The sequence below is a fragment of the Hypanus sabinus genome, chromosome 3 (assembly GCF_030144855.1).
Source record: "Hypanus sabinus isolate sHypSab1 chromosome 3, sHypSab1.hap1, whole genome shotgun sequence".
Classification (NCBI taxonomy): domain Eukaryota; kingdom Metazoa; phylum Chordata; class Chondrichthyes; order Myliobatiformes; family Dasyatidae; genus Hypanus; species Hypanus sabinus.
The window spans coordinates 179117629-179143668 of NC_082708.1; the positions used below are offsets into that span (position 1 = coordinate 179117629).

Here is a 26040-nt window from a genome sequence, read left to right on the forward strand (position 1 = left end):
CTATGCAGGACCATGTTTCTAATGCTCATGGAATATTTATGACCTAATGGAAATGGCTTTTTTTTGGGGGGGGGAGGGAAAGGTGTAAGAGCTTTTGAGGTCAGGGTGTTTAATCCAAAAGCATCCTTAATCCTTAAGCAAGCATGAGGAAATCTGCAGATGCTGGAAATTCAAGCAACATTCACAACATGCTGGTGGAACACAGCAGGCCAGGCAGCATCTATAAGGAGAAGCACTGTCAATGTTTCGGGCTGAGACCCTTCGTCAGGACTAACCGAAAGGAAAGATAGTAAGAGATTTGAAAGTAGGAGGGGGAGAGAAAAATGTGAAAAGATACGAGAAGACCGGAGGGGGTGGGGTGAAGCTGAGAGCCGGAAAGGTGATTGGCAAAAGGGATACAGAGCTGGAGAAGGGAAAGGATCATGGGATCCTTGCATTGATTTCCTGAGTTTCCAGTAATGCCCCCCCCCCCACTCTCTACCTCACCATTCCCCATCCTCTTTTCCCTCTCTCACCTTTATCTCCTTGCCTGCCCATCACCTTCCTCTGGTGCTGCTCCCCACCTTTTCTTTCTTCCATGGCCTTGTGTTCTCTCCTGTCCGACTCCCTCCTTCTCCAGCCCTGTATCTCTTACATCAATCAAATTCCCATCTCTTTACTTCATCCCTCCCCCTCTTAGTTTCACCTATCAGCTTGTTTCCATCTCCCTTCCCCCACTTTTTAAATCTACTCCTCTCTTTTTTTCCAGTCCTGTTGAAGGATCTCCACTCAAAACGTCGACTGTACTTTTCCATAGATGCTGCCTAGCCTGCTGAGTTCCCCCAGCATTTTGTGTGTGTTGCATTCATAACCTGTTGTGGGTGTCACACATAAGGATTGTATAGGCTTTATGTACAACAGAGATTTAGCAAAATGCTTCTAGATTTTGTTAACTTAAATTATGTAGGTAGATTAGGCAATCATAAGGAAAGCATACTATTAACTTTATTTCCTTAGGAGTTTAAGGATGTTGCCACAAAACACTCTAGAAATATATTGTTGAAAGTATTCTGACTGGTTGCATCATGGTGTGGTATGGCAACTCAAATTCTCAGGAATGTAAGAAGCTACAGGGAGTAGTAGATACCGCCAATAAGTCACAGGCACAGTCCTTTCCACTGTTGGAAGTATCTACAGGAGACGCTTCTGGAGGAAGCACCTGTCATCAAAGATCCCCACCATCCAGGGCATGCTTTTTTTTCCTTTTGCAGCTACTATCAGGCATAAAGTGTGCAACTTTAAGTCCCAAATTTCCAGGTTAAAGAGCAACAGTTTCCTTTCAACCATTTTGTTTTTGAACCAACAGGCAAAACCCTAAGTTTAGCAATAATGTGACCACTTTGATCGCTTTTGTACTAAAATGGACTTTATCATTATTTTTCTTATTTGTCTTTTTTGTGAAAGTTGTGTACAACTTATGTTTTTATTGTGAACATTGCTTATATGGAACTTATTATTTGTCATTCTATCTTGATTCTCGGTCAAGATCATGCTGAACTGCAGCGTCCATCAATGTTGTTGCTCGGACTTAGTATTTTTCAGGTTTGTAGGGCTGGTTTTGGGGAAAAAGTGAGGGAAGTTAGAGATCAGGCTAGAATGTAGGGATGGGATGAAGGGGACTTAAAAGTCAGGTACAATAAATGAAGAGGTTGAGCAGGTGTTCGACTCTCGGTTGGGGTGTACCGTGGTCGAACATCAGCAGTCCTAGAGTTCCAGTTGGTGGGTGCTGAGGAGACTAGAGTAAGTTGGCAAGTCCTAGATCAAAAGTCCATATGGGTAGTGAGTCTACTTTGATGAGTCAGTGGTAGAAAGGATTAGCAGCTTTAATTCCCTGGATGTGCTATATTGGATAACCTGTCTGGGTGCTGCAAGAAAGTCTGATATGTCACTAAACACCTTAAACCTCCACAGATGAACTGTTAAAAGTATCCTGACTGGTTGTATCATGGTATGGTATGACAATTCAAATGTGCAGGAATACAAGAAGCTGCAGAGAGTAGTGGAGTTGGCTCAGTATATCAGGGGCACATCCCTCCCTGCCATCGGTAATACTTACATGAGTGCTACCTCAAAAAGCTGGTATCTGTCACCATCCAGGCCATGCTGTCTTCTTGCAGCTAGCATTGGACAGAAGACACAAAGGCCTGAAGTCCCACACCAGCAACTTCAAGAACAGTTACTGCCCTTCAATTGTTTGATTCTTGAACCAATCTGTCCAACAAAATCAGTATAGCAACGCTTGACCACTTAGCACTCGCCTTCATTACCGAGCAGGTGAGAAGGGCTGTGGGAAAACTCAGACATGGCAAAACACTGGATGGTGCGAACCCCAAGGTCCTGAAGGAGTGTGCTGAGCAGTTGTGTGGCGTTCTCCAGTGCATTTTCAATCTTGAGTCGCAGTCTGGAAAGGGTCCCGACTGTGTGGAAAACATCATGTATGGTCCCAGCACCCAAGGAAGCCGACTGAAGTTCTTGAATGACTACCATCCAGTGGCCCTGACCTTGTACATCATGAAGTCTCTCAAGATGCTGGTCTTGGCTCACCTTTGACCCCTGGTCAGATCAGCCCTCGATCCCGTGCAGTTTGCCTACCATGAGCACATTGGAGTTGATGATGCTGTCATCTACCTGCTGAACAGAACCTACCCCAGTTTGGAAAAGCAAGGCAGCACTGTGAGGGTCACGTTTTTAATTTCTCAAGTGCCATACAGCACCCTTATTGTTGGGGGGAAAGCACTGTTCAATACAGATGGGCACTTCCATTATATCCTGAATAATGGACTTGCCTGACTGGCAGACCACAGTATGCGTGGATTCAGAGCTGTGTGTCAGTGTTGGCTACCAGCAGCACTGGGGCCCCAATACAGCACTAGGGGCTGTATTGGCTCCCTTCCTCTTTATCCTGTATACCTCGAACTTTAGATACAACATTAAGTCATGTCATTTGCAGAAACTTATTGATAACTCGGCAATAATTGGGTGTGTAAAGGGAGGAAAGGAGGAAGAATGCAAAGTCCTGATGGAGGACTTTGTCTTACTAATGTTGAGCTACACCATTCAGCTTGCATCATTTGACAAGGTGCTGATGGACTTCAGGAAGACCCAGCCTGCATTGCTTCCTGTTGCTATTGATGGTGAGGATTTGAATGTGGTGAGGAACGACACGTATCGGGGGGTGAACCTCGATGACAGACCTAAGTGAAGCACCAATACAGAAGTTGTGTACCAGAAGGGCCAGAGTCTCCTCTACTTCCTGATGAGACTGAGGAGCTTCAGTATATGCAGGCCTTTCCTTCACATGTTCTACTAGTCTGCTGTTGCCAGTACAATCTTCTATGCGGTGGTGTGCAGGGGCAATGGCATCAACATGGGTGATGCCAACAGGCTCAATAAACTGATTAGAAAGGCTGGCTCTGTTATATAAGTCAAACTGGACACACTGGAGACTGTGGTCAAACAAAAGACCCTATGGAAAATCCTGGACAAGGTTTCTCACCCTCGGTGTGCCACCTTGACTGAACAGAGAGCACTTTTAGTAATAGACTAGTGCAGTTAATTGCCCTACTCTCAAGAGTGCTATATGAGGTCATTCTTACCCTTGGCCATTAGGCTCTATAATGATCACCTCTTGTTAGACTGTTCGTGCTAAATTATTTTTTATTCTTTCTACTTCTCTAATATTTATATTTGTGCACTTGTAATGCTACTGTTGTAATTTCCTTTGTAATAAAGTATTTTCATGTATAATTTATGTTTAGCTTACATTTTTCTTGTAAATGTTGTGAATCAGTTGCCAATTGACTATGATGCTCTGTACATTTTTCCATTACACCTGTGCATACATGTACTTGTGCATGTGGCAATAAACTTGACTTTGATATGTTTGGTGATCCTTCTGCCGAATGTGCCTATGGCAACTCTTTAATAGAACAATCTCACTATGTTGTATATGGATATTTTTTTCTCTCTGATTTGGAGTGGTCTTTGCTTTAATTATCTTTTTTTTGTAAAGCATTCCATGCTGTAAAGGACAACTCTGTTGAATTAAATAAGCAATAAATATTGCTTACACAAGTTATAGTGTCCTTAAAACTGAGTCAATAGGTTGTGGAATCAATTTGGTATTGGGGTGAGTGAAGTTACCTCCTCTTGTTCAAGAGCCTGATGGTTGAACTCTTACTGAATCCGCTGGTGTGGGACTTTTGTCTTCTGTATCTCCTTCGTGATGGCAGCAGTGAGAGGAGAGCATGACCTGTTTGGAGGGGCTCATTATGATGGATGCTGCTTTGCCGCAACAGCACTCCATGTAGATGTGCTTACTGGTGGCAGGGGCTATACGTGTGATGGACTGGGATGTAACCAGTACTTTTTGTAGTGTTTTTTTCCCCATTCAAAGGCATTGGTGTTCCCATACCAGGTCATACTGGCAATGCCCAGTTCTCTTAAAATCAGTTAAGGCCTGAATTTTGTGCTTCATGTTTTTTTCTTTTCTTAAAACTGCCTTATCAACTTGTCCTGCCACTGGTAAGTATTTGGGCATGTCTGGGTCTGTAGCTGTGAAGTTCCCATGCCTTTCTCATTTTCCTCTTATCTGAAATTTTATCTGCCACTTTAGCCAATCAGTCTTTTCACAATTCTCATATTTTCTTCTGCTAACTTTGAAATTCTGTCTTGTATATCATCAGACGTGTTCTATTTACATTTATAATAGTAAATGGTTTGAAAAATAGTGTCAACATTTCCTTGTGCATTTTTGTGGTAACTTGTGTTTTTTTTGCAGGTATTGATAGCAGATATAATGAAGGCTGTAGAGAACTGGCAAATTATCTGCTGTTTGATCTGTATAATTTGACTAACATTGATTCTGATGTTACTGATTTGCCAGAAGAAGTGCTTGATGGTAAATATGTAGTCTTTATCATTTGTGCACATAGAGGAAGTAAGTGAATCATTGAATTCTGTTTGTCTACTTATGAACAATTTCCCCATTATGGTATTTATGGAAGAAAGTGGAAATTGGGAGGGCAAGTGTCACTGAATAGGAATTTTCTTCTACATTCACTATGCATGCTCTCACCCTGCCAGTGTCTTCAGCCACCATTTAGTATTGCTTGCTTAAGCTATTTGAGTTATAATCACCAGTGAACATTGGGTATCACATTCTCAATATAAACCTTCTCAATCAGCATTTCTTTAAAAAGAAAATCTGAAAATAGATTTAAAAAAGTAAATGCTTTCCCTCAAAATATCTGATCTTGCTATGTCCAATACCAGTTAATGCTATTGTCACATTTCAGGCCTTTCTTATTATGATAACAGGGTACTTTTCCCATGCTGACATTATATTTCCTTGGAATTCTTTTCCCCATATGTTTTGCCAGATATTTTGGCTTGGAGAACTGTGGCACAGAAACAGGCCTTTTAGTCCATCTAGTCCATGCCAGCCTGGTCTTCTACTTCGACCCATCTATCTGCACCTAAATGATAAATTTCCATATCTCTCTTATCCACGTACCTATCCAAATATCTCATACATGTTTCAATTAAACTCGTATCTGACACTCCCGCTGGCAGCTCTGATCATACTCGCACCACACTGTGAGTGAAGTAGTCCCCTCCCCAGATTCCATTTAAATATTTCACCTTTCAGTCTAACCCTATGATCTCTAGTTCTAGTGTCTCCTAACCTGATGGGAAAGTGCCTGCATGCATAAACCCTATCTGTACAGAATCTCATTCATTCTTTTGTGTTGCATTGAATATTGTAAAGTCCTAGCCTATTCAACCTTTCCCTATAACAGGTTCTCAAGTATTGCCACATCTATGTAAGTTTTCTTTCCATTCCTTCAGGCTTATTGATAGTTCTGTGGATAGGTGAACAGAACTGCACACAAGTTTGGCCTCGCTAACATCTCATAATTTCAACATAACACCTCAACTGTATGTCTCAGAGGACATTAGTTGCTCTAATGGCGTGTGCCTAGAATGGGTATAGCTGTGGTATGCATTTTGTATTGCAGAAAGCATTTTGTGTAAATGTCAAACTATTATTTTTCTTAGAAACACCTGGAAGAACCCTTATTTCCATTCCATTGATAAAGGTGGAATTATGTAATTATTATTCATTTCAATTAGGATATCTTGTCTTTAATTGGATTCACTTAAGTGAAATACTAATAATTGAAAACATGGTAATTAAATTCCCATTCTGTTTCAGATGTAATCCTACTGATAAAGCCTGAGAGTGTTCATCTATATTGCAACCCAATAAATTATAACTATCTTCTGCCTTATGTGGTATATTGGAAAAATCTACACCTTCATTGTTTGACAGAAAAAGAAGTAAGTATTAAAAATGATATTGTATCAGAAAATAATAGCTGAGCAGACATGCAAAGTTCACGATGTTATAGCATTCTTATTCAGAAATATTTTAGTATTGATCTGAAATCTGTTTGAGGGGCAAGTCCATCATAAATATTTTTCTATGGTTAATGATAAAATCAAACAAACATAGCTATACTGTTTCTGCTGCCTTGCATGCAACTTTAAGCACTATCTCTGCTGTTGTGCTTTGCAGGTTGAATTCTGTCATATTATGATCACTGCTTCCCTTAGGTTCCTTTATCTTGAGCTTTCTAATCAATTCCAGTTCATTGCACAACACCCAATTCAGAATAGCTGATTCACTAGTAGGCTTAACCACGAACTGCTCTAAAAAGCCATCTCATAGGCATTCTACAAATTGCTCCTATTGAGATCCATTACAAACCTGATTTTCCCAATCTAGCTGCATATTAATATCCCTCATGACTATTGTAATATTGCCCCTTTGACATGAATTTTCTATCTCGTTGTAATTTGTAGAAGTCTGTTTTTGAAGTCTGTATGTAACTCCCTGCAGTGTCTTTTTCCTCTTGCAGTTTCTTAGCTCTACCCACAATCATTTTACACTTTCCAATCCTATGTCACCTCTTTATAGTGTTTTGATTTCATCTTTTACCAACAGAGCCAACCCGCCTCTTCTGCTTAACTTCCTGTCCTTCAATACGATGTGTATCTTTGAATGTTAAGCTCCTAGCTATAATCTTCTGTCAGCCACAGTTCTGTGATGCCCACAATGTCATTAATGCCTGTCTGTTATGGTGCTACAAGTTCATCTGCCTTTTTATATATAACATCTTCGGTCATGTATTCATCACCCTATTCAATTTTTGTCCCCTTCTGTGAGTGAGTGAGGCCTCTGTTGGTCAGAATTGACCTTGGATATTGCATCCTAGTGGTCTAGATACGCAAACCTGGCCAGTACGATATGGAGAGCAAGTTGTTGCTCATGCAGCAAGCTCCCCCTCTCCACACATCTGATAAACACAAAGGAATGGCAGAGTTTGGCCCTGCAGCTTGGCAGGAGTTGCCAGTCAGCATTGAACACAGTGTAGGACTGCCTTGGGGACTCAGTTCTGGAATTTTCCCTCTGTCTGCCTATTTCCCTTCTTTCTCCTGACAGTCACTCGGTTACCTGCCTCCTGCAACTTAGTGGAGACTACCTCCCTGTAGCTCCTATCTATCACCTCCTCAGTCTCCTGTAGCCAAAGGTAATTGGGCTGTAGCTCCAGTTCCTTAATGTGTTCTATGAGAAGCTGCAGCTCGGTGCACTATGCAGATGTGGTTATCTGGGAGGCTGGAGGTCTCCCAGAATTCCCACGTCTCACGTAAAGAACACAGTACCACTCCTGAAGCCATTCTCAGTGCTTACTCTGCCTTAACAGACAAGGAATGAAGAATAAAGAAGAAACAACTTACCAGATACTTGCTTATCTCCCCCAAGCCTGATGAGTCAAATCAACTTGAACACCAGCCCACTCCCACTATGGCTGCTCCGCTTGGCCCTGCCTTATTTTTATTCGCATGATTATTTCATGAATTCCGTTCACTGGTTGGGCGCAGTGCCAAATCTGAAAACTGCTGCAAAGTGCTGCCTTTTTAAATCTTCAATCACAATGTCAGGTTCACTTTTGTATACAAAATATTACTAAAAGGATAGAAGATCAATTTAACTTCAGCTTTCTTTGGAAATCATAATTCCATATGATACAGGAGCAGAAGTAGGCCATTTGGCCCATTGAGTTGGCTTTGCCATTCAATCACGGGCTGATCCAATTCTTCCAGTCATCCCCACTCCCCCCACCTTCACCCCTTATCCTATGATGCCCTGGCTAATCAAGAGTATCGATCTCTGCCTTAAATACACCTAATGACTTGGCCTCAAAAGCCGCTCATGGCAACAAATTCCAGGGATTTACCACCTTCTTACTAAAGTAATTACTCCACATTTCAGTTCTAAAAGGACGTCCTTCAATCCTGAAGTCGTACCCTCTTGTCCTGTAATCCCCTACCATGGGAAATAACTTTGCCATATCTAATCCGTTCAGACATTTTAACATTCGGAATGTTTCTATGAGGTCCCCCCTCATTCTCCTGAACTCCAGGGAATATAGCCCAAGAGCTGCCAGATGTTCCTCATATAGTAACCTTTTAATTCCTGGAATTATTCTTGTGAATCTTTTCTGAACCCTCTACAATGTCATTATATCCTTTCTAAGATAAGGAGCCCAAAACTGCACACAATACTCAAGTCTGGTCTCACATCACTGCTCTTATATTTTATACCGACATTCTATGCTGACATTGCATTCGCCTTCTTGACAACTGACACAACCTGGCGATTAACCTTTAGGGTACCTTGCACAAGGACACTAAAGTCCCTTTGCATCTCTGCATTTTGAATTCTCTCCCCATCTAAATAATAGTCTGCTCATTTATTTCTTCCACCACACTTTCCAACATTGTATTTCATTTACCACTTCTTTGCCCATTCCTCTAAACTATCTCAGTCTCTGCAGGCTCTCTTTCTTCAACACTACCTGCTCTTCCACCTAGCTTTGTAACATCATCAAATTTAGCCACAAATCCATTAATACCATAGTCCAAATCATTGACATACATCATAAAAAGCAGTGGTCCCAACACTGACCCCGATGGAACTCCATTGGTAACGGACAGCCAGCTAGAATAGGATTCCTTTATTCCCACTCTCTGTTTACTGCCAATCAGCTAATGCTTCACCCATGCTAGTAACTTCCCTATAATTCTATAGGCTCTTATCTTACTAAGCAGCCTCCTGTATGACACCTTGTCAAAGGCCTTCTGAAAATCCATGTCTATTGTACCTCCTTTGTCTACCCTGCTTGTAATTTCCTCAAAGAATTGTAGTAGGTTTGTCAGGCAGGATTTTCCTCTATCTTGTCAATGGCCTCCAGGTACTCCGTAATCTCATCCCAATCGATTCCAACAACTTCCCAACCACTGATATCAGGCTAATAGGTCTATAGTTTCCTTTCTGCAGCCTCCCATCCTACTTAAATAGCAGAATAACATTTGCTATTTTTCAGTCATCCACTACAATGCCAGAATCTATGGATTCTTGAAAGAACATTGGTAATGCCTCTGTAATCTCTCCAGCTACTTCCTTCAGAACCCAACGGTACATTCCATCAGGTCCAGGACATTTATCCACCCTCAGACCATTAATCTTCCTGAGCGCCCTCTCAGTTGTAATTTTCACTGCATGCACTTCACTTCCCTGATTGTCCAGTGTACTGCAGACATTTTCCACTGTGAAGACTAATGCAAAATACACATTCAGTTCCTTTGCCATCTCGGCATCTCTCATTACAATATCTCTAGCATCATTTAGTATTGATCCTATATCTACCCTCGACTCTCTTTTACCCTTTATGTACTTAAAAAGCTTTTGATATCTTCTTTGATATTAGTCACCAGCTTCCTCTCATAATTCATTTTTTCCTTCCAAATGACCTTCTTAGTTTTCTTCTGCAGGTTATTAAAAGCTTCCCAATCCTCTATCTTCCCATTAGCTCTGGCTTCCTTGTATGCCCTCTCTTCTGCTTTTACTTTGGCTCTGACGTCACACGTCAGCCACAGTAGTGTCCTTCTTCCTTTTGAAAAATCACAAATACCATACAGCTAAAAAGTTTCTCCAAACATTAAACTAAAGTACACATAAAAATGCATCAACTGCAATTTAAGTTCTTACTGAGAATGCCAAGAAACATTGAATAATACACAAGCAAGGAAGGGGGAAAACTTGCAAATGTCTTAGTGAATTATTTTAACTCCACATTTCAAACTGGAGTTATTGCAGAAGATGCATTTTTAATGTAATGAGAATTATTTGACACGATCATAAACTGCTGAGTACTTTTGATATGTAAGTTTGAAAATGGATATATTGCATGCATGTCACTGAACTTTTTATGTTGTGGGAAGAGGGCAGTCTAATTTGCAAAGCTGATTGGTTTTTGATATTTTCTTTCTTTATTAAGCTTTATCACACCAGTCATATCCTCTATTACGTGTTCCATAGTATTCTCTGAGAAATTTAACAAATTATTCTGATTGGAATAATGCCCATTCAATACATTTTATAACATTTCATTCTTGATTGAAGAATCAGAATCAGGTTTATTATCACCAGCATGTGACGTGAAATTTGTTAATTTAGCAGCTGAAGTTCAATGCAATACATAATCTAGCAGAGAAAGGAAAATAATAAATAAAAAACATAATAAATAAGTAAATCAATTATAGTATACATATTGAATAGCTACAAAAAATGCAAACACAGAAATACTGTATATGTTTAAAAAAAAAAGGTGAGGTCGTGTCTAAAGATTCAATGTACATTTAGGAATCGGATGGCAGAGGGGAAGAAGCTGTTCCTGAATCACTGAGAAGCCTTCAGGCTTCTGTACCTCCTGCCTGAAGGTAACAGTAAGAAAAGGGCATGTCCTGGGTACTGGAGGTCCTTAATAATGGAAGCTGTCTTTCTGAGACAGCGCTCCCGAAAGATGTCCTGGGTACTTTGTAGGTTAGTACCCAAGATGGAGCTGACTAAATTACAACCTTCTGCAGCTTTTTTCGGTCCTGTGCAGTAGCCCCTCCATACCAGACAGTGATGTAGCCTGTCAGAATATTCTCCACGGTACAACTATAGAAGTTTTTGAGTGTATTTGTTGACATGCCAAATATCTTTAAACTTCTAGTAAAGTATAGCAGCTGTCCTGACTTCTTTATAACTACATCGATCTATTGGGACCAAGTTAGATCCTCAGAGATCTTGACACCCGGGAACTGTAAGCTGTTCACTCTCTCCACTTCTGATCCCTCTGAGGATTAGTATGTGTTCCTTCGTTTTGCCCTTCCTGAAGTCCACAATCAGCTCTTTCATCTTACCGAAGTTGAGTGCCAGGTTGTTGCTGCGGCACCACTCCACTAGTTGGCCTATCTCACTCCTGTATGGCCTCTTGTCACCACCTGAGATTTTACCAACAATGGTGGTGTTGTCAGCAGATTTATAGATGGTACTTAAATTATGCCTAGCCACACAGTCATGTGTATATGGAGAGTAGAGCAGTGGGCTAAGCACACACCCCTGAGGTGCACCAGTGTTGATGGTCAGCGAGAGGATATGTTATCTCCAATCTGCACAGATTGTGGTCTTCCAGTTTGGAAGTTGAGTATCCAGTTGCAGAGGGAGGTACAGAGGCCCAGGTTCTGCAACTTCTCAATCAGGATTGTGGGAATGATGGTTTTAGGTGCTAAACAGCATCCTGACGTAGGTGTTTGTGTTGTCCAGGTGGTCGAAAGCCATGTGGAGAGACATTGAGGTTGTGTCTGCCATTGACCTATTGTGGCGATAGGCAAATTGCAATGGTCCTTACTGAGGCAGAAGTTCAGTTTAGTCATAACCAACCTCTCAAAGCATTTCATGACTGTTGATGTGAATGCTACTGGGCGATAGTCAATAAGGCAGTCCACATTATTCTTAGGCACTGGTATAATTGTTGCCTTTTTGAAGCAAGTGGGAACTTCTGCCCATAGCAGTGAGAGGTTGAAACTGTCCTTGAGTACTGCTGCTAGTTGGTTGGCACAGGTTTTCAGATCTTTACCAGGTACTCCATCAGGAATTGCGAGAGTTCACTCTTTTTAAAGACAGCCTAACATCGGCCTCTGAGACGGAAGTCACAGGGTCACTGGGTGCCGAAACGTTATTCACAGCTGTAGTTGTGTTCTCCCTTTCAGATGGTGAATAGAAAGTGTTGAGTTCATCTGGTAGTAAAGCATCGCTGCCATTCATGCTATTGGGTTTCATTTTGTAGGAAGTAATATCTTGCAGACCTTGCCAAAGTTCTGCCAGAGCATCCGATGTCACCTCCAACTTCATTCGAAATTGTCTCTTCGCCCTTGAGATAACCCTTCGCAAATCATACCTGGTTTTCTTGGACAGACTTGGGTTGCTATACTTGAATACCACAGAACTAGCCTTCAGCAGATGACATACCTCCTGGTTCATCCATGGCTTTTGGTTTGGGAATGTATAACAAGTGTTTGTGGGCACACATTCAACCACACAGGTTTTAATGAATTTGGTAACAAATGCAGCATACTCATCCAGGTTCGAAGATGAATCCCTGAATACAGTCCAGTCCACCGATTCAAAGCCGTCCTGTTGGCGCTCCTTTACTTGCTTTATCTATTCCTTCTTGGTCCTTACTGCTGGTGCTGCAGTCTTCAGTCTCTGCCTGTACTCAAGGAGTAAAAGTACAGCTTGGTGAGGGTGTGGAATAGCACAGTAGGCATACTTGATGGTGGTGTCGCAATGGTCCAGTGTGTTGTTTCCTCTAGTATTGCAAGTGATCTCTTCATGGTAGTGCTTCGTGGTTTTTTCAGACTATCCTGGTTAAAATCTCCTAAAATGATGGTGAAAGCGTTAGGGTGTGCTGTTTTGTGCATGTTGATCCCATTGCTCAGATCATCTGAAGCCTGCTTGACATTGGCCTGAGGTGGAATGTACACTGCTACCAAAATGACCCCAGAGAACTCCTGTGGTAGATAAAAAGGACAGCACTTTACTGTATATTCCAGGTCTGTTCAGCAGAATTGGGACAGCACTGATATGTTTGTGCACCAAAAAGAGTTGATGATGGGACATACTCTTCCACCTCTGCTTTTGAGAGACTCTATAGATCTGTCCTGATGGTGTATAGTAAACCCGTCAATCTGAATCACTGCATCCCGCATGGAAGAGGTTGACCAGGATCCTAATGTCCCTCTAATTCAGCACCCTAGCTCTGAGATCATTGATTTTATTCACCAGAGACTGCATGTTTGCCAGCAAGATAGTCGGTATTGGGAGTTTAAAACCCAGTTTCCTTAAACGCACTTGTAACCCCGCTCCACACCCCCGTATCCTCCAAAGTGTCCTACATGGGCACTCCCAACCCAAATCAGTGTTGTTTCAATCGGTTTTAAGCAGTGATAGTTTGCTTAAACTCATTAAGACATCTTTGTTGACTTTACTGACTTAGGAAGCAGTTGTGCTTTTTAGCTGTATCAGGCTGAAATGGGAATATTTAATTGTAACCATTGAGAGTACTGCTACTACTCGAGTTGACCCTAGGTGCCGCGGAAGTCTACATCAAAGTTTCAATCTGCAGTATACAAGATTGAGCTTGTCCCTTATGTGCTTGAGAGTAAGCTAACTCAAGAGAAAATTAATACAGATTATTAACTGCATAAATTTTGAGTTGAGTTTGTTGTAATGCTGTTACCACAAAGAAATTCATGTATATTTGAAACATTAAAAAAAGTCACTTGTGTTAATTTAAGGAAATAATCTTTTAAGATATTTTAAGCAGAGTGGGTGAAGGCTTTGTCACTTCAAAAGTCTCAGGAAGCACAATAACTTCATGATGGAAAAGACAATAACCAGCCATATTTTAAGAATAAAAAATTGCTCTCTGCAGATAATTTTGTGTATGGAATTTGCTGGCTAGATTGAATGTAAATTGCTCCTACTAATTGGACCTTCAGAACATGAATGGTAGTGATGACTTAACCGCATGCTACATTGCAGTGACTACCATGCAGTCATGGTAGTAGGCAAGGCATTCTGAGACTGATCCTTTTACATGCCCAAGCACTGATGTATTTCCAAGACATTTTGAGACTTAGAGGAGAATCTGCAGCTAACTGTCTTTCCATGCTCATGGTAATTACCCATCTAGTTTTCTAAGATACCATATTCTATCACTACAGAATCAAAATGTTACACTATAACTTACAAATTTTAAATTTCTTTCCTTAGTATGAAGATGAAGAGATGGCAGAAGAATTTAAAATTACCAGCTTTGTCAATATGGTACAAGACTGTAGCCGAATTCAAGTTCCATACAGTTTTCAGGGTAAAGGCAAAACTGTTTCCCAACATTATAAGTGTAAAGTAAAAAAATTAGGCAAATCCTAACAGTGTTTTAATTTCTGTCTTTTTTTATGGGTTCTTCATTCTTCCTCTAAAATGTAAAATGCTTTCTGCATAAATATTCAGGCTAGGATTTGAAATATCAGCTTCTGGGTTGTGCTGAATCTCTATTTAACTTTTCATTCATAAAATTTGTTACTGTGACTCTTTCAAGATTCTGGATACATGCTAAACACTTTGGCTTTGATTCCTGATGTGTAAAGGTTTAAAAGGAAAGAAAATGAGTAATGAGATTTTATGCAGCATGTGTTTGGAATCTGGAACGTGCTGCATGCAGACCTGGCCTTGAAGAGGAAATTAGATAAATATGTGATGCAGAAAAATTTGCAAAGCTATGGAGAAGCTGGTGGGCGAAATAGTGAATTGCTGTATTGGAGGTGCATGCAGTGGGCTAAATGACTTCCTGTGCCATAGGTATTTAATGATGCCATATAAAAATGAACTGTATTAAAGAGAAATTACTGTTTTTTTAGACCACATTGTTGAATTTCTGCTTTTTGAGGTGGATTTGTATCAGGGTGCATTGGACAGAAATAAAATCCCAGAATAGGTTTTGATCTACTTGAAATTTGCCCAATAACATTGAATTGCATTTAGTTAGTTAAAAGTGTAGTGAAACATTCACCTGTAGGGTAATTTTGTTTTTTCTTTCCCCTTCTGTAGTACAATTAATGAATTAACTACATCTTGTTGTTTATTGCATTATGTATTTCTATTTGTTGATCACCTCATTGTGCTTATCATTGTGTGACCATTACTGTTTATAGGCCATGTTCAGAAGTTTGACATGTTCATTGTTGAGAAGTGGCCCATTGTACAAGCATTTGCCCTGGAAGGAATTGGAGGAGGGGAGTTTTTTACAATGAAACATGAGGTATTAAATTTAAATTTATGTAAGTGCTAGACAGAGTTGTGCCAATATCATAACATTAAGGTTCACAATAAATTGAATGATGATTATGTGAAATGTCAACCATACATTTCCCTCCATTGATGCTGTCTGACCTGCTGAGTCCCTCTGGAGCTTTGTGTTCCTTGATTTCATTTGGGAAGCTACTGAAAAAAGCTACCAGAGCCAAAATTTAAAATTGATTATATGGATTTTAAAAGTTCATACTCCACCTGTGCCAGCAGCTTGTTCCACACTCACAACCCTCTTGAGTGAAGGTATTTTCTCTTATGTTCCCCTTAAAAATTTTTTCTTTCACCCTTAATCCATGACTTCTGGTTGTAATCCCACCCAACCTTTGTGGGAAAAAGTCTGATTGCATTTACCCTATAAACACCTCTCATAATTTTGTATACTTCTATCAACTCTCCCTTCCATCTTCTAAATTTCAAGGAATAAAGTTCTAACCTATTCAATTCTTCCTCATAACTCGGATCCTCCAGTCCGGCAACATCCTTGTAAATTTTCTCTTTACTCTTTCAACCTTCTCTATGTCTAGTCCATTTACAATATGGGAGTCCCAGTCAATATATGGAAAGTTAAAATCACCTACCAAAACAACCTGGTGTTTCTTGCACCAGTCTCTACAAATTTGTTCCTCTAAATACTTTGGACTGTTGAGTGGTCTATGATATAGTCCATTAGTGTAGTCATATCTTTCTTATTACTCAGTTGCACCCATAACACCTGACCAGATGAGTTCTCCAATCTGTCCTGACTGAGAACTGCCGTGACATTTTCCTTGACTGATATCGCCAGCCCTCCTCCTCTAATCCCTCCCATCGTCCTTGGAAGAGAGCCCAATGATTCAAATAATCCATTTGTTGATCATTACCTTCCCTCTGGTTTAGACTATAGGTGAGGATTTGGGAGACTGTGGTTCCGGAAACTAAAGTAAGGGGTGACCATGGAAAATTGAATATACTTTTTTTCATTTTATAAGTCTTGCAGCACTTTTTCAGTTTTCTTGAATTACTAGCAAAATCTTGGTATCCTCATTTCCAGCTTTCTGATTTCTTTCAGCTATTCCATCAGGATAGGTGACAGTTTCTCTTATCTTCACCAATTTCTTGCATTCCTTCTCTCTACCTATTTGGTTCACATTCTCTGTTTACTATCCGCTTGTACTGTTATGAAGTAAATTGAAGAAAACAATTTGTTGTTTCTGTTGTAAAATCATTCGTAATTAAAGCCTTTGCCTCTAAAGTGAAAATAGTTGTTGCTTGGAATAAAAGCAGAATGCTACCCGAAGTTAGCTTTCAAATAAAACTAGAATTTGTTCTTCAACATAATTTGTTTTAAAATAATGAAACAAAGCAGAATGTGTAGCTGTACATTATTAAAGAAACATCCTGGTAAATTAAGTCATCTGCACCCAATTGGACTGTAAATGGATGTCAAGTCCTAACAATGATTATTGGGAGAGCAAAAAATTTAAATGATAACCTCACTGAAATCCTTAGAGTTTGTTAATATGTTTCTTTCATTTTGTTTTTACTGTTTAGACACAGTTTTGTTATTGTTTGTCAGATGAGTAAATCAACATTCAAATTTGAAGTAAAAACAACAAAGATAACAAGAAACCATCTGGTGGTGTAATTGTTACTTGACATGATGGGTAAAGCTGGATGATTATTATTATGAAGATGGCCATCAAAATTTACAATGGGTGGAGAAGGAGTGACCTGATAAGTTTTCTGTTCAGGAAGTGACAAAAAAAAGTCTATGAAAAAATAGCCAGTTTCTAATTTTAATGTGATATTTCATGGACTAACTAATATCATATTTAACTGATGGTAATTTTCAGTAGTGGCTGATTATTAGCAATAAATTGAAGTCACAGTCTGTACAAACCATAGAAATTTAAATAAGCATGATAAATTATAATACAAATTTCAGTAACATTAATTCATTGTGAAGGATAAATAGTTTTCAAGTTTGCTTAATTGTATTAATTTTTATTTAAAATTTAAAAAATATTGAACTACAGATAAAGAAATGGCACATTTTGTTTAATTGTAATGACCATGTGTCAATGTACCATCTAATATCTAATTAAGTACATTATTGTAACTCATTTTTATTTTGTACAAAGAAAATGCTAGTTAATAATTTAGTGTCAAGTTGCTACTTTCACTTTTTCTGTTGCAGCTGTTTGATGCTAGTGAGGAACTTTGGCAAGTGTATAGCAGCTTGGATCCAGTTTCTCTGGAAGTCTTGATCACTGAGGTAAGGTTTTGTTTGCAAACATAATGGAATAAGTTACATCATAATAGTACTAACTTCCATCACTATTACCTGCTCTGAATTTGGTTTTGACTTCATTGTATTTCAGGATTTGACGGCATTTGAAAAACAGTGGAACAGCTTCTTTTCTAACTTTGAGAATTCTTCCTCAATACTGGAACTTTCAGAAGCACAAGCTGGAGAGGTGGGAAATTTAAAAAAAATATATAATTTATAGTAGAAGTTCTTAACATTTATTTTGGATAAAAGTACTTCACTCACATGGCCAAAAAACTATGTCAGCAAGAATTTTGTCTGCAAGAAAATTTTACAAAGTTAATTTATAACTACATTTTCTTTTCCTGAGCATTGTTTGGCTGAGCATTTTGATCTTGCCTCAGAATTTGGTCTAAGGTTGTAAAGAAGATGGTTTCACTAACATTGTGGTAAAAATCAAATGTTCAGATTTGGCATCCTAAATGTTATGTTAGATTATGGTTAATGTGGTTTTGCTTCTCCTCGGTATTTCATTAAATTGTCTTTCCTTATTTTACCCCTAACTCTATTACCCTGCCCCTTTCACAGCCACTTGCCTCCAGATATACCTCATATAACTGGAAGAGCAGACAAATGGGCTGCAAACTTCTTCCTGGCTTTCAACGCCAATGCTCTTTCATGGATCAAGTAGCAGGAGGCATGATGGTAAGGGGTATGGAATTCTCTTTGTAACCCTGCAAGAGAAAGCTGCAGTGCTTTTGGCAGATTGCCCCGCTAACTTCGAATGAAACCAGTGGAAATTCATGACAACTGTTACAAACATTTATACAAACATTTCCAAAATTTGGATGAAATTTGGGACTGATGTTTTTAATTGGCATTTTGCATAATTAAAATGATGCAATGTATTTAATATACATTCATTTTCTTAAGAGTATTATTTTAAAATTTATTGCTTATTTGATGCATACTGTCCTCCGTGTCTTTTACAAAGAGTTTTCTGCCTTTGTAAGGTACTTCCACATAATGCCCCTTATAATAAATTAGTACAAAGCAGCAATACTTCATCCATCATTAATATAGATTATAAATAGTTCAGTTCCTACACTTATTCCATGGCATCCCACCAGTTAAAGTTAACACATGCCAATTTGAAATTTACCTACTTTGTGTAAGAAAAACCTCTGTGCATGACCTCCAGGAGCTTGTAACTTGTGGAGTAACCTTTTCTGTGACACCCATTTCATGTGTTTTAGAAATACACAGATGCGGCATATGCATAATTGTCTATCCAGCTTACTAATTACATTGTCAAAACTATAATAATTTGTTGAATGTGATTTTCTGTTACAATGCCACGTGCCACTTTTTAGCTGTGATTTTTCTCAACGCCCTACTGCTACTACAATAAGTTCCAGTTTTCTAATAAGAGAGTTTATGCTAACTGGCCTACGGTTTTCTGCTTTTTACTTCAGTTTATGAGTTAGGATTTTAGCAGAGCTCTTCTATTCATGGAAATTGAATACTGTGTAAATTCATGACTTGCTTTTTGGTGGTGTTCGTATTGCACCGATATAATAGAGGTCCTCCTGCTCCTACTCTGCTTCTGGATTCTAGGGGTCAGAGTTAGTTGTGCTGAAGAGCAGAATGCACTTTTTTATACAGCTCTGTAATTTTATATAGTCATAGAATTATGCAACATGGAAATGGTCCTGTAGATCCAACTCATCCATTCTGACCAAGGTGCCTTCTTGAGCAAATACCATTGCCTTCATTTGGTCCCTATTCTCATCAATCCTTTTGGTCACCTCTTCAGTCAGAAAACAGATTCATCAATGGCTTTTCCCAAAGTAATGTGACCATCCCTACTCAGTCATTGCTTTTCCAAATGCAGACAGCCCTTAACTTTCAAAATCTTTTTTTTGAGGAACTTGCACACCACTTATGTTAAACTTGAGAAAATTTGCAGGTTCTGGAAATCCAATCAACAAACACAAAATGCTGGAGGAACTCAGGAGGCCAGGCAGCATGCTTGGAAAAGAGTAAACAGTCACTGTTTCAGGCCGATGACCATCCTTCAAAACTGATGAAGTCTCTGCCTGAAACGTCTAGTGTTTATTCTTTTCCACAGATGTTGCCCGGTCTGCTGAGCTCCTTCAGCATCTTGTGTGTGTTACCACTAATGTTCAGCTCAGTGGGCTGTTGCCCTTGTAGCCATTCTTAAGTAAAGGCACCACATTAGTCATGGCTAATAGGTAAACTTGCCATATGCTGGCGAATGAAAATACGCAGATCTCTGCCAAGGACCCAGCATGGTTCAGCATGAACTAGATGAGACAAAGGGCTTGTTTCTGTGCCATAGTCTTCGATGACTCTTAATTGCTCTTGGTTGGCCTATCTTCTTAATTAAATATATTTCTAGGTGGTAGCGTGTCTACCTTGTGAACTGTTTGGGCTAGGAATAATTCTCAGGAATGGAACCCATTCATAATCTTGAGTAACCTGTACTTACAGAGTCTTTTTGGATTTCCCTTTTCCTTATTTGCTAAAGATACATCATGTCCCCGGGAGACCTCTTAGTTTCCTAGGCACATCTCCAACTCCTCAAGAGACTCATTTGATTTCAATTGTCTATATCTGACATAAGCATCTCTTTTTCCTGTGCTGAGGCTCAAAATCCTTCGTCAGACAGATTTCCCTGACCCTGCCAGCTTTGCTCTTCATGTTAATGTCTTGCTAGATGTCCCTTTACCTGGTAATAACTTTAACAATCAACTTTTGTAAATTCCTGTCTAATGCCATCAAAATTAGCTTTACTGCAGCCCCTTTCCTTTCTTTCTTTTTCAATCTTTTTATTAAGTTTCATATATATATAAAGAAAAACATAACATAATAATGAATAGGTTATGAATACAATAGACTTGAAATTACATTGATAATAAGATAATAATATCCTATTAAAACATCAACAGAAAAAAGTACATTAATCAATCAAGTCTGAAAATTACATATGAAAAAAAAACAAAAAATAATCGTCAAAAAAGAAAAAAGAATTAAAAATAAGTAAAAGAAAATGTATATTGATTAAAAAAAAAAGCACTAAACTAAACTAACATGGGCAATAGTAACAGTTTATAAGTATGTGATAATGTCAAAAAAAAACTCCGGAACTCCATACCTGAACAAGAATAAGCAGAAAGAAGGTCTGGAAAAGATCAGATTAATTCATATGAAAATGTCGAATAAACAGTCCCCAAGTTTCTTCAAATTTGACTGATGGGTCAAAAATAGTGCTTCTGATTTTTTCTAAACTTAGATATGAAATAGTTTGGGAAAGCCACTGAGACGTGGTAGGAGGATTCACTTCTTTCCAGTTTTGTAATATAGACCTTCTGGCCATTAATGTTGCAAAAGCAATCATTCGTCTGATTGAAGGAGAAAACTGAATACCATCCTCATTTGTTATGCCAAAAATTGCAGTAATGAAATGAGGTTGTAAATCAATATTCCAAATAGAAGAAATGGTAACAAATATGTCCTTCCAATAGTTATGTAAAGTGGGACATGACCAAAACATGTGGGTCAATGAAGCCACTTCTAGATGACACCTGTCACATTGCGGGTTAATATAAGAGTAAAATCGAGCAAGCTTATCTTTAGACATATAAGCTCTATGTACAATTTTAAATTGTATTAAAGCATGTTTAGCACAAATAGAAGAGAAATTAACCATTTGTAAAATTTTTTCCCATTTATCAGTTGAAATATTATATCGAAGTTCTTTTTCCCATTCTTGTTTAATTCTGTCTGATATTTCTGGTTGTATCTTCATAATCATATTATAAATACAAGCTACTAATCCCTTCTGACAAGGGTTTAAGGTAAAAATCAAATCTGAGAAATCCACTGAAGTTGAATTGGGAAAAGTTGGTAGAACTTTATGTAAAAAATTTCTGATTTGTAGATATCTGAAAAAATTAGATTTAGGTAGTTTAAATTTGTTGGAAAGTTGGTCAAAGGACATCAAAGTATCTTCAAAAAAAAATCACGAAAACATTTTATACCTTTCCTTTTCCATATGCTAAAAGCTTGATCTGTCCAGGAAGGTTTGAAAAAAAAATTAAGTAAGATAGGGCTATCAAGAACAAAGTTTTTCAGAGTAAAAAACTTACGAAATTGAAACCAAATTCGTAATGTATGTTTGATAACAGGATTAGATATCTGTTTATTGAATTTAACTAAATCAGCAGGAAGAAAAGAACCAAGAACAGAGAATAGAGAATATCCCTTTACCTCGTTACATTCCAAATTTACCCACTGCGGACGCAGTGGTGAATCCAAATCTAATTTCCAATACATTAAGTTACGAATATTATTTGCCCAATAATAAAATCTAAAGTTAGGTAAAGCTAAACCACCATCTTTTTTAGATTTTTGTAATTGTTTTTTACTTAACCTGGGGTTTTTATTTTGCCACACAAATGAGGAAATTTTTGAATCAATGTTGTCGAAAAAAGATTTGGGAATAAAAATTGGTAAGGCTTGAAATAAGTATAAGAATTTCGGTAAAATCATCATTTTAATAGCATTAATCCGACCAATTAATGATAAGAATAAGGGAGACCATCTTGTAGTAAGTTGTTGAATTTGATGAAGCATAGGTAAAAAATTCAGTCTAAATAAATCTTTATATTTCTTGGTAATTTTTATACCTAAATAGGTAAAGTTATCAGTAACAACTTTAAATGGTATCCTGTCATTCAATAAAGTTTGTGCGTTTAAGGGAAATAATTCACTCTTATCCAAGTTTAGTTTATAACCAGAAAAGCTACCAAATTGAGTCAACAAGAATAAAATAGCGGGAATAGACCTGTCAGGATCAGAAATATATAACAGCAAGTCATCAGCATAAAGTGATAATTTGTATAACTTCTCATTACAGGTAATACCAAAAATATTAGGAGATTCACGAATAGCAATGGCTAAAGATTCTAATGCGATATTAAATAATAAAGGACTTAAGGGACAACCTTGTCTCGTGCCATGAGATAATTGAAAAAAAAGAGGATCTATAATTATTTGTAAGAACAGAAGCAACAGGTTTATAATATATTAATTTAATCCATGATATGAAGTTGGGACTAAAATTAAAACTTCTCAATGTATTAAATAAGTATGTCCATTCAACTCTATCAAAAGCTTTTTCAGCATCTAATGAGATAACACATTCTGGGATTGTGGGTGATGAAGTATAAATTATATTAATCAATTTTCTAACATTAAAAAAGGAATACCGATTCCTAATGAAACCAGTTTGATCTACTGAAATAATCTGTGATAGTACCTTTTCTAATCTAATGGCTAAAATTTTTGTAAGAATCTTAGAATCTACATTTAATAATGATATAGGGCGATAAGATGCACATAAAGTAGGATCTTTATCTTTTTTAAGAATTAGAGAGATAGCTTCATAAAAAGATTGAGGTAATCTCTTCTTAGCAAACGCATCATTAAAGATTTCACATAACCAAGGGGAAAGCAAAGAAGAAAAAGTTTTAAAAAATTCTAGAATATAACCATCAGGGCCAGGAGCTTTCCCTGAATTCATTGATGAGATAGCCTCTCCTATTTCGGCCATAGAGATAGGAGCATCTAACAAGCTACGATCTTCATCTATCAGTTTAGGAATATTCAAATTGTTAAAAAAATTATCCATCATGGACAGGTCACCATCAAATTCTGATTGATATAAAGATTTATAAAAATCTTGAAAAGTATTATTGATTTCTTTATGATCAGTAGTTAAATTACCATCTTGTTTACGAATTTTAATAATTTGCTGCTTAGTGGAAATAGCTTTTAATTGATTAGCTAACAGTTTACCAGTTCGATCACTGTGAATATAGAATTGAGCCCTGGTCCTAATTAATTGATTTTCAATTGAAGAAGATAATAGTAAACTATGTTCCATTTGAAGCTCAACTCTCTTCTTATAAAGTTCTTTGGTTGGAGTCACGGAATAAATCTTATCAATTTCTTTAATTTTATCCACTAATAAAGCGATATCTAAATATCTTTGTTTTCTTTTTACTGACGGAATATGAGATAATTTGTCCACGGATGAAAGCCTTAAAAGAGTCCCAAAGTATTCCTCTGTCAATCTCTTCTGTATAGTTTGTTGAGAAAAACAAGTCAATTTGCTGTTTTATGTAGGTGATGAATTCTGGATCTTGAAGCAAAGTAGCGTTAAGTCTCCAAGATCTAGTATTATTAGAAAAGTCCAAAGTCTTGATAGATAACTTCAAAGGTGCATGATCCGAAATAGCAATAGAATCATATTTACAATCAATAACATCTGTTAATAAACGATGATCAATAAGGAAATAATCAATTCTAGAATAACTGTGATATACATGTGAAAAAAACGAAAATTCTTTATCTTTAGGGTTCAAAAACCGCCATATTTCAGTAATTCCCGAATCAACCATAGAAGAATTAATAAGTAAGGCTGATCTATTCGGAAGAGTACGGATAGGTTTAGATCTATCCATCGAAGGATTCAAACAACAATTAAAATCTCCACCCATAATCAACATATATTCATTTAGATTAGGAAGGGAAGTAAATAAACGTTTAAAAAATTCAGGGCAGTCAAAGTTTGGAGCATAAATATTAACTAGAACCACTTTTCGGCTAAAAAGTGAACCAGTTATCAACAAAAATCTGCCCTGTGGATCAGAAATAATTTCATGATGTGTAAACGAAATTGAGGGGTCTATAAAAATAGACACACCCCTAATTTTGGCGGTACAATTCGAGTGAAATTGTTGACCGTTCCAGAACCTAAAAAAACGCTGATTATCCTCCCTCCTAATATGGGTCTCCTGTGCAAAAATAATATTAGCGTTCAATCTATGGATTACTTTAAATATTTTTTTACGTTTAATCGGATGATTTAAACCATTAGTATTCCAAGAAATAAAGTTAATAGATTTATCCATCATGCCAATATTTGTTGTGTATATCATAAAAGGTTACAAAGACACATAACCCATAATTCAGGAAGAAGGAAAATTGATTCAGGAGCAACCGGAGAACATGACACCTCAACAATATTAATAATTTAAAGTCGGCCCATAGATAAAAGCAAAAAAATAAAAATCAAAAGCGTGAAAAAAGATCCCTCCCCCCTGCCCCCACCCTTTGAAAGAAAGCCAAGCGGCAGGCGCATAATCTAATACTAACATTACCCCCATTTCAAGATGGCAGCTCCATAAAAAGATTAAAAAAAACTATGTAACACCTAGATTTAAATATAGGGTTGCAAAAAAATATATATATCAGTCAGAATGAAAAAACTAATATAATAAAACAAACAATCATTAATAAAAAAGTATAAACATTAAAATTTAAAAGTGTAATATACCTTTAAAAAAAATTCCATATTCAAATACAAGAAAGATGACGTTTCATAAGCAAAGGCTTATGGGAAGAAGAAATGACATTTTGAAAAGCCATATTACAAAATACAAATGTAAGTTCAGCAACCTATTAAAAGAAATTTAATAAAAAATAGTTATCAAAGAGACTACAATATATAAAAAAAAGACCAAAAAATCCAAAACATTCGTCCCATTTCTAAGTACAGGCAAACAAATAAATGCTTACAGAAAACAAAGTCTTACGGGACAAAGAAACGACATCTTGAAAAAAAAAGTAAATCATTATTACAAAATATAAACGTTTATATCCAAAACAGAAAAAAGAATAAAAAAAAGATATTATAAAAATTAAAAAGAGCATCTATAAACAATGGTGATAGTAAAAAAAAACACCAGACCAAACCCAGCTTCATAGGTTAAAACTTAAAATGAAATGGCATCCTCTCTCCGAAAAATCTTCAACGTAACACATAGTTCAGGTTGCACTAGAAGATCGATATTCTTCAACAAATTTCTTCGCTTCTTCCGGAGTGTTAAAAAATTGCAGAGTGTTAAAAAATTGCTGAGTGTTGTCGTTCAGCGTAATTCTAAGCTTCGCTGGATACATTAAAGCTTGTTTAAGTCCAGTCGAGTGAATCTCTGCCATCACTGGTTTAAAAGCAATTCTCGCTCTCATTACTTCGAACGAATAATCTTCAACAATTCGAAATGTGTTGCTATTGTGAGAAATCATACCTTTTTTACGAGCTAATCGAATTAAAAGCTCTTTCTCCCGAGGATAATGAAGGCGAACAATCACCGCTCGTGGTTTAACACTCGTAGCCGAAAACCTCGCAACTCTGTGAGCGCGGTCGATAACAGGTTTAGCTTGCAAACCTTCATCACCGAAAATTTCCCACAGTAATTTAGAGAAAAATTCAGTTATATCACCGGACTCAACTTTTTCGGGAAACCCGATGATTCGCAAGTTCTGTCTGCGAGAT

General features: G+C 37.6%; 1 protein-coding gene across 3 annotated transcripts in view; it reads left to right on the forward strand.

Moving 5' to 3' along the window:
* Positions 1-26040, forward strand: part of dnaaf9 (dynein axonemal assembly factor 9) — a 144777-nt gene that overhangs the window by 25741 nt on the left and 92996 nt on the right. For 2 of the 3 annotated variants that reach the window (XM_059965717.1, XM_059965715.1), the window contains exons 3-9: positions 4820-4939; positions 6257-6381; positions 14270-14366; positions 15211-15317; positions 17544-17621; positions 17728-17823; positions 18204-18320. In XM_059965717.1, coding sequence (XP_059821700.1) covers positions 4820-4939; positions 6257-6381; positions 14270-14366; positions 15211-15317; positions 17544-17621; positions 17728-17823; positions 18204-18320 — 740 coding nt within the window. The remainder of the gene's footprint in view (positions 1-4819; positions 4940-6256; positions 6382-14269; positions 14367-15210; positions 15318-17543; positions 17622-17727; positions 17824-18203; positions 18321-26040) is intronic. The other variant, XM_059965718.1, reaches the window with a different exon arrangement.